The following is a 13471-nucleotide window of genomic DNA, read 5'->3' as shown; positions in this document are numbered from 1 at the left end:
CCACCCTCTGGCTAAAGAAATTTTCCTCATTTCTGTTCTGAATAGATGTCCCTCAATACTGAGGCAATGCCTGCTGGTCCTAGACTCCACCTCTGCAGGAAACATTCTCTTCACACCCACTAGGCCTTTCAATAGGTTTCAGTGAGATGAGATCCCAACTCATTCTTCTGAACTCCAACATGTACAGGCCCACAACCATTTAATGCTCCTCATATGTTAACCATTTCATTCCTGGGATCATTCTCATGAACCCCTTCTGGACCCTCTCCAATGCCTTATAAAGCCTCAGAATTACATCCTTGCTTTTTCTATTCTCATGCTCTCGAAATGATTGCTATGATTGCATTACCTTCCTTACCACCGACTCAACCTGCAAGTTGACCTTTAGAAATCCTGTAAAATGGCTTCCAATTCCATTTGTACCCCTGATTTTTGAATTTTTCTCCCTAATTGAAAAATAGTTCACACCTTTATTCCCTAAAATCCTAAATCTGAAGATGCTGGAAATCCAAGCAACACACATCAAATACTGGAGGATCTCAGCAGGTCAGGCAGCATCTATGGAAAAGAATACAGTTGACGATTTGGGCTGAGACCCTTCATCAGGACTAGAGGGAAAAAAAATGAGTCAGAGTTGGGGGGGGTGGGAGGGGAGGAAGAAACACAAGGTGATAGGTGAAACCGAGAGGGGTGAAGTAAAGAGCTGGGAAGTTGATTGGTGAAAGAGATACAAGGCTGCAGAAAGGGGAATCTGATGGAAGAGGACAGAAGACCATGGAAGACAGAAAAGGAGAACAACAGAGGGAGATGATGGGCAGCTAAGGAGATAGGGTAAAAGAGGGAAAAGGGAATAGAGAATGCTGTTGGGGCATTACAGAAAGTTCAAGAAGTCCTTCAACCTGATGACATGAACATTGATTTCTTGAACTTCCAGTAATGCGCCCCTCCTTCACTGTTCCCCATTCCCTTTTCCTTCCCTCACCTTATCTCCTTACCTGCTCATCACTTCCTGGTGCTCCTCCCCCTTTTCTTTCTTCCATTATCTTCTGTCCTCTCCTATCAGATTACCCCCTTCTCCAGCCCTGTATCTCTTTCACCAATGCTGCCTCGCCTGTTGAGTTTCTCCAGTATTTTGTGTGTTACATCATTATTCCTTCTACCTAAGTGTATAACCATATACTTCCCTACACTACATTCCATCTGCCACTTTTTCGCTCTTCTCCCAATCTTAGTCCTGGCCCTCCACTTATCTTCGTGTAGTCTGCAAACTTGGCCACAAAGCCGTCAATGCCTTCATCCAAATCATTGACATATAACGTGAAAAGAAGCCGTCCCAACACCAACCTCTGCAGCACACCAATAGTCACCAGCAGCCAACCAGAAATGGCCCCTTTTATTCCCAAGCTTTGCATCCTGTTATTCAGGCAATCTTCTATCCACGCTAGTACCTTTTCTGTAATTCCATGGGCTCTTGTTAAGCAGCCTCTTGTGCAGCACCTTGTCAAAGGCCTTCTGAAAATCTCCTTTGTCTATCCTGCATGTAATTTCTTCAAAGAATTGCAACAGATTTGTCGGGTAGGATTTTCCCTTTAGGAAACCATGCTGAATTTGGCCTAACTTATCATGTAACACACAAAATGCTGGAGGAACTTAGCGGGCCAGGTAGCATCTATGGAAAAGAGTACAGTCGATAAGTCCCTCATCAGGACTTATCGTGTGCCCTCAATTCAAGTATCTGGGCACATCATTCTTGATAATAGATTCCAATATCTTTCCAACCATTGAAGTCAGGCTAATTGGCTGATAATTTCCTTTCTTCTGCCTCCAAAACTGTTTTGTATCCTCTTTCATATTATTAGGTAGCTTACCTTCATATTTCACCTCTTCTCTCTCTATGGCTTTTAGTTGCCTTCCTTTGATTTTTAAAACTTCTAAGTGCTCTGTTTTCTCTTGATTTTTGCAATATTATATGCCATCTCTTTTGCCTTTATATAAAATGATGGATTCTCTCTCCAGGTGAACGATGGACACTGGAAGTGGGGAGAATACACCATCCAGGTGAACAGTGCTTTCTTCACTGGCATTTATGGCATGTGGAACCTGTATGTCTTTGCCATCATGTTTCTGTATGCTCCTTCCCATAAGTGTTACAGTGATGCTGATCAATCAAATGGTAGGTTTCACTTTTCAATCAGTTCTTGCATGTTGAAGAGCTTTTCATATTCTAGAGGAGGTATTCTAGACAGATATGTCATAATTTTTTTTAAATAAATACTGTGGTTAATTTGAAAAGTTCATTGGGAAAGTTGTTTAGATATCACCAAAACTGTAGACATGCTCTGCATGATAAGCAATCTTTATGTCGTGTTTAATATAAAGACTGATTTTTGTTATTAAATTTGCTTAAACTTGTAAAGAGTTGTATCTATCTATTTTAAAATGTACATAACATTCCCTTTTAAGTGTCCAGAATCCGAAATTCAACATATAACTGACATGTGTTGTGAAAGTTTTATTTTGCAGACATAATTTTAATTGATAACTGGTTGATTGTTCCAAAGTTGTATCATAAGACACAGGAGTAGAATTAGGCCATTCAGCTCGAGTCAGCCCTGCTATTCCATTATAGCTGATTTATTATCCCTCTCAACCCCATTCTCCTGCCTTCTCCCTGTAACCTTTGACACCTTTACTAATCAAGAACTTATCAATTTATTGGCCATTAAATATACCCAATGATTTGGCCTCCACAGCTGTCTATGGCAATGAACTACGCTGATTCATTACTCTCTGGCTAAAGAAATTCCTCCTCATCTCTGTTCAAAAGGAACATCCTTGTATTCTGAGGCTGTGTCCTCTGGTCTTTGACTCCACCACTATTGAAAACATCCTCTCCACATCCATCCAATCTAGGCCTTTCAATAATTTGATATATTTCAAAAAGATCCCACGATATGGAAGGAAAATCTTCCAGCTATATTAGTCATTGTACTGTGATGGGATTTTAAGTTTCATTCGTTATGGACTATGCCTTTAAGGAGAGAGGCTGAATACAGCATTACGAAAAGCAGCTGTCTTCTACTGCTAACTGACTGAGTTGCTATTGAGAGAGAGAGAGAGAGAGAGAGAGAGAGAGAGAGAAGGAGTTAGATGATGGACAGCTGGTGTTCAGCATCTGTGTATTTAAACAAAGTCAACTGTCTTTCTCGCAGACACACGAGACGCACAGAGGCTGGTGACGGAAGAGTCACTAAATGAGCTCTTCAAGTGCACACGAGGGTGGGTTGAGGGTCAATCAAGAGAGATCAATCAGTGGCTATTACGGTGCGTGTAAGGGTGACCCTTTGGGAACTACCGATGTGTCTAACCCTCGCCTGGGTTGGTAGTTTTACCACTTGAAGACGGCACCTTTAGTGTAGTCACATTTGGCTAACTTGAGGGATTTGGGGGACATCGGGAAGATCAAAGACACCTGTTTACTTGGATTACAAACATCTCTGTCTCACCTCAATTCCGTGGATCGAACTGAACTTTCTTACATACTGTAAGACTGTAACACTTGCCACCCGAGCTTGAATGACTTTGGGAACTTTATTTATACAGGTTTCCCCCGCCAGCCGAAGGTAGAGGGTTCCTATGAAACGGTTCGTAAGCCGGAATGTCGTAAAGCGAAGAAGCAATTACCATTTATTTATATGGGAAGATTTTGTGAGCGTTCGCAGACCCAAAAATAACCTACCAAATCATGCCAAATAACACATAAAACCTAAAATAACAATAACATATAGTAAAAGCAGGAATGATATGATAAATACACAGCTTATATAAAGTAGAAATACTTTTCCACAATTATTGCCTGAACTGTTCTCCGTAGCGAAAATCTCACACAAGCGCCGTCAGCAAAGACACGGCGCAAGCGCTCTCCAGGAACCTTTAAGCTAAGAAGCTGCTAAATCATACCAAATAACACGTAAAAATACACAGCCGATATAAAGTAGAAATAATGTATGTACAGTGTAGTATCACTTACTGGAGTTGGGAAAGCGCGGAGCACACTGATGGTGGTGTGTTAGACTGAGTCATCGGTGTTTGGGTGGTGCAGTGGCCCCCACCCTCCAGGCAGCGACCAATAGCAATTCGCGAAGCATGCAGCGGTAGCCTGGAGGCACACAGCACATCTTTAAGAAAAAAAGCCGAAATAAACATGCTAATTAATTAGGTGCTGCCTGACACGTAAATGTCGGCCCAGATCAGTGCCGATTGCATCGTCTCTGATCTGGGCCGACAATTATGTGTCGGGTGGCACCTAATTAATTGGCTTGTTTATTTCAGCTTTTTCCTTAAAGATGTGCTGGGGGCATCCCGGCTACCGCTGCATTCTTCGCGAATGGGTATCTGTCTGCGGCCTGGGGGTTGGGGTAGTGGGACACTGGGGTGTCATCTCGATGTCGAAGGTTGAGGTTCATTGTCTGCTGTGGCTGATGTGGAAGGCTTGCTTGACTGCTGAGCCTCACGCATTTTTCTATCATACAGTTCTTTGTAAGCACTCGAACCATCCTGCAAATATCCCCTAAACCCACGTACCCTTTCAAAATTAAAGTCATACTTTATCATTACTCATTCGGTTTCAATTGTTATCCTTTCCTCTTCCAATTGCATCAGCTCTTCATCTATCAGTTCTTGGTCATGGGATGCCAAAACCTCTTCAACATCATCTTCAAAGTTGCTGGTGAACGCAGCAGGCCAGGCAGCTTCTCTCGGAAGAGGTGCAGTCGACGTTTCAGGCTGAGACCCTTCGTCAGGACTAACTGAAGAAAGAGTTAGTAAGAGATTTGAAAGTGGGAGGGGGAGGGGGAGATCCAAAATGATAGGAGAAGACAGGAGGGGGAGGGATGGAGCCAAGAGCTGGACAGGTAATTGGCAAAGGAGATATGAGAGGATCATGGGACAGGACGTCTGGGGAGAAAGACAAGGGGTGGGGGAACCTAGAGGATGGGTAAGGGGTATAGTCAGAGGGACAGAGGGAGAAAATGAGGAGTGAGAGAAAGAATGTGTGTATAAAAATAAATAACGGATGGGGTAGGAGTGGGAGGTGGGGCATTAGCGGAAGTTAGAGAAGTCAATGTTCATGCCATCAGGTTGTTTGTTGTCAACATCATATTCGTCAACTTCCACAAGCCAAACTCACTTGGTCCTTACTTCATTCACCACGATCGAAACGCTTAATTATGTCTAGTTTTACGCTAAGTATAACACCCTTACGAGCTCTTTTAGGCTTTTCTGATACCTTAGAACTCATCTTGCAAACGGCTGCTCACAGGCACGTGTTTAAGCAATGCCGGCGAGAATGCCGTTCCGAATCCGGGGGAGAGCGGCTGCTCAGGGCGCACGCTGCTTTTTTCGTAACAGTGAAAACACCTGTTAGCGAAAACAGGGTATTAATGTAGATCTTTCATAACAGTGAGGTTTCGTAAAGCGAGCGTTCGAAAAGTGGGGGACACCTGTACCAATATATGCATAACACTGCTAACTCTTGGCTCACCTGGTTGTAAGTTACTATATTACGTAGTTACTAATAAAATAGTGATTGTTAACTGCAAGATCTGACTCCAGGTGTGGTCCTTTGCTGCTGGTCCTTTTACAGGGTTGCGTGTACGTAGCAGTACACACTACTCACAGTTTAAAAGTTTGTTCCAAATGCACATCATGTGCTGTATTTGCATCTGAAACACTAAAGTATTAGCTAGTAAATTAATGCTTTTAAAAACCCAGTTGATTCATCATTAGTTTTTTTTTAGGATTTGTGAGAGGCAGTCAGCCATCTTTGCTGCCTAATCTGTTTGTTATCCCAGTGACTTCTTTTGGTGTTCTACGCATAATTACATTGTGAATTCTTCAGGCAAAATATGTTTTTTGGGACTTGATAAAAATTTGAGCATAAAGCACAAATAATGCTATTGAAAACAAAATCATTGGTGTAACCACTGAAAGAAGCCAGAGCACAGATAAGAGTCAGGTCCATTTTCCTTCAATTCCGAGGGATGCCACAATATTTTGTAGTGTGCCATCTCTACACAGTCTTCCTCAATCGCACATCTGTTAACCATAAACGCATATGACCACCTGACAGGAGAAGCAACAAAATAAAGACCAGTTTGTTGTATTGATTTTCTATGACGTTCTTGCCTTCAGGTGATCTGGGAGTGAATGGCGGTGAGGAACTGCAGCTGACTACCACAATCACCCATGCTGATGGACCAACTGAAATTTACAGATTGGCTGGCAAGGAGGCACAGGAGTAATAGTGGGACTGGGATTGGGAGAAGTCAAACCAGCAACAAAGTCCAACCATGCAATTCCCCACTGGAAAAGGGGAGGTATAAGTCTGCTGTGTCATGTGTGAACTGAAGTCATGTTTTAGGGATTTAGCCTGTTTCAATTCCTGTTGCTGGTTAGAGAGAACTCCTGCATCCAGTAATCTTGCTCCAATTTGTATAATCTGTGGAAGATTCCGGAACTGTGCCTTTTCTACAATGGGACAATATTCCTTTTTTTCTGAAAGCAGTCATGTGCACACTTACTTGTCAAAACAAAGTACTATCATTGTAGTTTCTGTCTTTCAGAGCATTACCTTCTGTGACTTTAATGTATTGTTGTGTTACGACTGTGTGTGGGCAGAAACTTTAGTTGCTCAAGGGATTGTCAGATTGTGTGAGGGATTAAGAAAGAACTGAAATTATATAGCATCTTAAATCCTCGGGATGCCCCAAAGTGCTTTGCATCTAATGACCTACTTTGATGTAACATATTTAGTTCTAGATTTTACAATAAAAACATACTTGTAGATTCTGCTCCTGATAGAGATCAACATTACTGTCATATAGTACTCCATTTAAATATAGATTGTTTAAAAATTGTTCGAAGTATTAGCCATGTACTCAAGCATTTATTTTAGATCATTCTAAAAGCATGAGTGCTCAAAGTGGAAGAGAAATGTGAAGAAAACCTGAATAGCTTGCTTAATTTGAGACCCTTCCATTGCGTAGAAAGGTTACTTTGTGTACAAGCAGACTGAAGTTACTGGTGTAACCTTAAACCAGTTGTACACATAATGTATTTGGGTAATCCACATAAGGTATCAACTTTGCCTGGAAGATCTCAGTAGACTTGATGATTTTATATATCATGTGGGCTTCCATTCACAGCTGGTTTGATCTTCAGTGCACACCTTGTGGATTGAAATTAAGGAAAATTATTGTAACGCTGATTAAGCAGACATAATTTTTCACTGAAGACCAGTGAGTGGGGAGGGGGTACGAAGTAAGAAACAGTAAGGCTTTCCTCTAGTCTCTAGAGGAACTGTTGAAATGATCATTACCTATATCTGGTACTATTCTTTACTTACGTGACACTGCTGCAATATATTAACCCAGTTTGTGAGCAACACCCAATAACTATCCTGAATGCAGTTCTTGGGCACAATTTTCCATGCAAAGGTCACTACATAATCGTCAGATTCAGTAATTGTGACAACTTAATATTCCTTAATATTCCCTTCCCTTCTTCTGTTGGGCAGCCATGTGCACCGTTTTGTTATTGTGTGAGATGAGTGTATTAGTAAAAACTGCGGTCATCCTGGCTTGTGTGGTTCAGTGCCTCACCATCCTGAGAGTCACTTAAAAGTCATGTTTGATACTTAAAAGTGTATCTCACCTAGTTTAAAATCTGGCATCAGTTTTGAGGTGTTAAGTAGGACTTCTGACTTTGGCATGCGTTAGTAAAGGCATTCAAAACACAAATCTTGAGAGTTATTGCAGGCATACATTACAATAATAGATTGCACAACATGTTTCGGAAGAAAATAATTCTTATAATGGCCCATTTTATTTTGAAATAAAAGGGATGTTGCATGTCCTTTGACACAGACACTAAGGTGAAAACCATAATCTTTCAATGGTGTATATAATTTATGATATAACTGTGTAGAATTAATCCATTTTAGGTGTTGAAAGGTTTTATTTTAACTATGACGTAATAGATTGCTTGTATGCTAATTTTAAATAAAGTTTGTATAGTGTGTGTATAGCCTGGGTCACTGAGATTGCCTTGGACAAGCTGTCTGTGCTGGTGCAGTGATACATCAACTGATATGCTTTTCTTGCCCATTTGCTACAAATGGCGTTCCTGCAAGGTTGAATGTGAAGGATAAATTTTCAAGTAGAAGCCAACCTATTTCCTTTAGAGAACAGGTAATGCAGGTTTTACACCTACGAAGCAAGTTGGAAAGCTGACCCATAAGCAGTATTTGGAAACCCTCTGAAGATTTTGTTTCAGTCTGGTCACTGGATTACTAATCCTTGGCAGCTTCAGGCTGCAGTCTCCAGCAGATGGGTGTGAACCCGACATCGGCACGTGCAACTGTGCCTGGGGACCTAATACCTGAGTTGACTCTGCATATGTAGCAAGTGCAGTCTGCAGAAAAGTTTTCAGTGTCATGTGGTCCCAGTAATTTTTAAGATGGGTGCATGAGTGTTGTCCAAAACTAGGAACTCTTCAATTGTTCAAACTATATCAGTACTGGGTACCTAAGATCCCAATTTCAGCCACAATTGTACGCTTCACTTCAATATAAAGATTAGCTTTATTTGTCACATGTACATTGAAACATACAGTGAAATGCGTTATTTGCATCTGAGGATGCACTGAAGGCAGTCTGCAAGTATTGCTATGCTTCCATCACCAAAATAGCATGCTCACAACTTACTAACCCTAACCCATACATCAGTGGTCCCCAACCTCCGGGCCGCAGACCCGCGAAGCATGCAAGGGTGCAGCGGTGGCCGGGACACACCCAGCACATCTTTAAGAAAAAGCTGAAATAAGCTAATTAAGCATCCCTGCATGCTTCGCAGCCTGGAGGTTGGGGACCACTGCTACACCATAGGAATGTGGGAGAAAACCAAAGCAAATCCAGACAGCGGCAGAACTGAAACCAGGAGACTGGCACTATAATGGAGTTGTCCTAGCTGCTCTGCTACAGTGCTTCACTGTAGGCTACCTTGCCCCTACCCCCACCAACACCCTCAGTGACATTCACAACTGGAAATCACAAAAATTGGCGTAAGGCAGTGGGCTCACTGACAAACGTGCCCAACCTCTGCCACCCTTGATCAGATCTTGAAGGAAGAGGAATCTGGGATCAAGCCCAGAAGTACAAGCGGGTAAAGTTCAAAGAAATGGCTTTGCTTGAACCACTTCTGGGCCTGGATTCTCTGGTTGTCTGCATCTGATACAAACAGCATCCTCTTACTGACCTCGACTTCAAATGTCTGTTACTGCCTGACAGAATCTCATTGGCATAGAGAGAGCGGGTGAACTGCCCACTCACCCACCTGGCTTCTGCCATTTGGTAAGATTCAGAATTGCCTCTTGAATGTTGATTAGTTGTTGTGGATCAGCAGTCCTGCTCTGCCTGCTTCAGATCCCCAGCCTCCCACTTGTGTACCTGGGCACTCATACAATTTGACTGAAGTATCTATAAATTGGGGTCTTTGTGCAAACACTTAATTTATTTTATGATCTTACCATCCGCTCCAAGAGGAAAATGAATGCTGCATCGTTCAGAGTGCAAAGTGAACCCAAAAGGCAGTTGAGAACTATATTTCTTACTCCTTTTTCCTGTCCTAAAGAAAGTGAATAAGCTGTTGTATGTTGGTAGCTCCATTTGGCCCACAAGGTACATGTGAGATCTGCTGATCTGAGTCGCACATCAGAATCTGGTTCACTATCACTCTGATACAGTATATGACATTGAGTTGGTTGTTTTGCAGCAACACTACATTGTAAAGACAAAATTACTGTAACAAAATAAATAGTGCGAAATTAAAAGATATAATGAGGTAGTCTTCATGGACTGATGTTACTGCCATTTCTGGTATCCTGAGTGGTCAAGTGTCTGCCTTCATTCCACATATCAACAAATATGTGTGTTTAAAAAATAAATGAATAAATTTAAAAAGTCCTTCCACTCATCTTAAAACTAAGCTGTGCTTGATAGGCCTACCCTGGGAAAAAGATTATGACAACCCTGTCTTTGGTTCTCACAATCTTGTGTACTTTTTTTATTTTTTAATTTTATTTATTTATTACAAACAAAAAATATATAACATGTCCACAAAAACCACAAACACAACAAAATCAAATTAAATATTGAGCGGCATAACGGAGAAAAATATGAAGTCAAAAGTAAACATACACAGCAGAGGTGCAACGCACCAAAAAACCTCAGTCCTCACCCCGTAAGAAAGTCCAATACAGGGCCCCATATCCTTTCAAAGACGTCCCCTCTGTCCTCTTTACATAGTCTCAGTCTCTCCAAATGTGAAGTATTTGCCAGTCCTCTCGGCCACAGATCATACGTAGGCACAGGCTCCATTTTCCACATTTGCAGGATTAACTTCTTAGCAATCACCATTCCAAACAATACAGCCATTTTTTCATACATATTGGCTGAAGATAGGGAGCTTGTTGCTCCAAGGATGGCTATGAGTGGGTCTGGCTCCCAACACTTCCCAAAAGCCTCAGAGAAATGGTGAAAAATACTTTTCTAGTATGCATAAAGCTTACAACATGACCCAAATGAATGTGACAAGTTACTGGTCACAGATTTACATCTATTACAAACTGGTGAAACATAGGTAGAAACTGCAACTTTTCTTTGGAATAATGGTGTCTATGTATTGTTTTAAACTGTATAAGTCTGTGTCTGACGTTGACCGAACACTCATGTATACTCTTTAAACACTCATCCCAGACCTCCTCTATTCATTCTGTACCCAATTCATCCACCCATGCCTGTTTAAAACCTGCAGTATTCACCCGAGCTCCATTATGTAGGATCTGATAAAAATAGGATACCGCACTACGAGTAACAGGATCAAATTTTTTTATTGCCTCCCAGGACACATGTTTGTCTAAAACTTCGAAGTTAGTTATATATTTCCTAACATAATCTCGAATTTGTAAATATCTGAAAAAAACTAGATGCAGGGATATTGTAAACTGCTTGTAACTGCGAATGAGGCAAAGTTTCCAGTAATATATAGGTCACCTACACTACAGATGCCTCTGTTTCCAGGTAGAAAAAACAGTATCATTCAGGCCAGGCAAAAAGGAATGTTTGTCATAAATCAGAGTGTCGATATAAGTTTTTGAGGCCTTAATATGTAGTTGAATCTGCTTCCAAATTCTTATAGTGCTGCCAGCCACAAAGCTGTTAGTAAAATGTGACTTATTAACTGCAGTGGGGCTATTAAGGAGAGCTGATAATGAAGTCTTCTTACAAAGCATTCACTCTATGAGTAACCATGCTGGGCACGAGTCTGAGGTAGAGGGTGGGCCTTTTTTCCACCATGCAAGAATGGATAGGTGGGCAGCCCAGTAATACATTTTAACGTTCAGAGGACAAAACCACCTGCTTCCTTGGGCTTTGACAAATGTTTTTTAGTAATTCTAATGGTTTTATAATTCCAAATGAAGGGTATAATAATTGAATCCAATTGCTTAAAAAATGACAGGAATAAAATATGGAATTGACTGGAAAAGATGAAGAAATCGTGGCAGTACAATCATCTTGATTGCATTAACCCTCCCCACCAAAGAAATTGGAAGGGTTTTCCAAAATTCAATATTGCGTTTAACCCGCTCAACTTTGTTTCGCCAATTCACTTGCAAAAGGTCATCTGGGTTTTTTTTGTAATAGTCACACCAAGATAGGAAAAATTATCCTAAGTTATTTTAAAGGGAATGGACTGTAAATACGCTGTATTAGCCACTTCAGTGACTGGCATTAGTTCACTCTTATCCCAATTAATAGAGAAACCTGAGGATCTACCAAAATTATTAATTAGAGTCAGAAGGGCGGGTGTTGATGTTTTTGGGCTGGAGATATATAAATGGACATCGTCAGCGTATAACGAAAGGTGATGTTTATGTCCATGCATATCAATGGGAGATATCAAAGGGTCCTCTCTGATGCTAACAGCCAGTGGCTCAGTGACAACTGCAAACAAAAACGGAGAAGGGGGCAGCCTTGACGAGTCCCACGATGAATTGAAAAAGGGGAGGAAATATTCTGATTAGTGATAATAGTAGCAGATAGGTGTGAATAAATTATCTCAATCCATTTAATGAAAAATGGTCCAATTCCAAATCTCCTAAGTGCAAACATCATATATGACCATTCCACTTGGTCAAACGCATGTTGCGCATCTAATGAAATGACTACAGCCTCTTCTGCATGTTTTGTATATAAAATATTGAAAAGACGACGCAAATTAAAATGCATATGTCTACCTGGCATAAAGCCAGTTTGGTCTGGATGAATAATAGAACAAATGCATTCTTTTAAACTATTGGCCAGGACTTTCCCAAGTATTTTGGTTTCAATGGGCAGCAGAGAAATGGGGCGATATGATGAAACCACCTCAGGATCACGGCCTGGTTTTGGAATCAGAGAAACATTGGCTTTACATAAAAGTGGGTGGCAATCTTGGAAGCTATCCTAGAGTGATTCAACATTCATAAGAGCAGAGGTGACAATTTTGGACCAAATACTTAGAAGAATTCCATGCTAAAACCATCTAGACCAGCTGCCTTATTATTGGGGAGGAAGGAGATGACCTTCTTGATCTCATCAGGCTTATATCAGCATCAAGTGTATTTACTGAATCTGTTGACAGCGTGGGCAGATTCAGATTATCAAAAAATGCTTCCATAGCTTCAACGTCCGGACCGCCTTGTGATTGGTAAACATTAGCATAGAACTCCGCAAAACACTTAGTAATTTTTTCCGGGTCTGTCAATAAAAAGCCATCTTTCGCCTTTATACGATGTATGGTCCTGGAGGCCTGCATCTGTCTTAACTGATGGGCTAATAACTTATGGGGCTTTTCACCAGGCTCAAAGTACCTCTGCCTGACTTGTGTCAGTAGTTTTGAAACACGCTTGGACACTATAGAATTATACTCGTACCGTAAGGCAGTAATCTTATCAAGTAATTCTGCTTCCTGGTTTATTTTGTAAGAAGCTTCCAGATTTGCCAACTGATCATCTATTTCAGTTAACCTTTTCTTGTGTCTCTTTTCCACTGTCTCATATGCTATTATGCAACCTCTAATAACCACCTTCATGGCCTCCCAAAGAGTGGAATCATCAACAACGCCCACATCATTGGTGCTTAAGTATAGATCTATCTTATCTGAAAGATAATAGCAAAATTCCTTATCCTTTAGCAAAGCATTATTTAAACACCAACTATATTTACCTCTTTTGTGGTTCAATTTGAGTATAAGGGAGACAGGAGTATGATTCCGATATAAGTATATTATGGTAAATTCAACCGACTATTGACCTGACCAATTTCGAATCTAACAGAAAATAATCAATCCTAGAGTAGGATTTATGTACTGCG

The 13471-nt window shown here is 41.0% G+C and overlaps 1 protein-coding gene across 1 annotated transcript in view; it reads left to right on the top strand.

Annotated features, from left to right (window-relative positions):
- The window catches only part of wls (Wnt ligand secretion mediator), a 79257-nt gene extending 69363 nt beyond the window's left edge, over positions 1-9894 (top strand). Inside the window, exons 11-12 of the mRNA XM_063064191.1 lie at positions 2017-2173; positions 6193-9894. Of these exons, the coding sequence (XP_062920261.1) occupies positions 2017-2173; positions 6193-6302 (267 nt within the window). The 3' untranslated portion in view covers positions 6303-9894. The remainder of the gene's footprint in view (positions 1-2016; positions 2174-6192) is intronic.
- Positions 9895-13471: the final 3577 nt, after the last annotated feature.

The sequence above is a fragment of the Mobula hypostoma genome, chromosome 12 (assembly GCF_963921235.1).
Source record: "Mobula hypostoma chromosome 12, sMobHyp1.1, whole genome shotgun sequence".
NCBI classification, from domain to species: domain Eukaryota; kingdom Metazoa; phylum Chordata; class Chondrichthyes; order Myliobatiformes; family Myliobatidae; genus Mobula; species Mobula hypostoma.
Note: the sequence above shows the minus strand (reverse complement) of the source record. Positions and strands in the feature narration are given on the sequence as shown.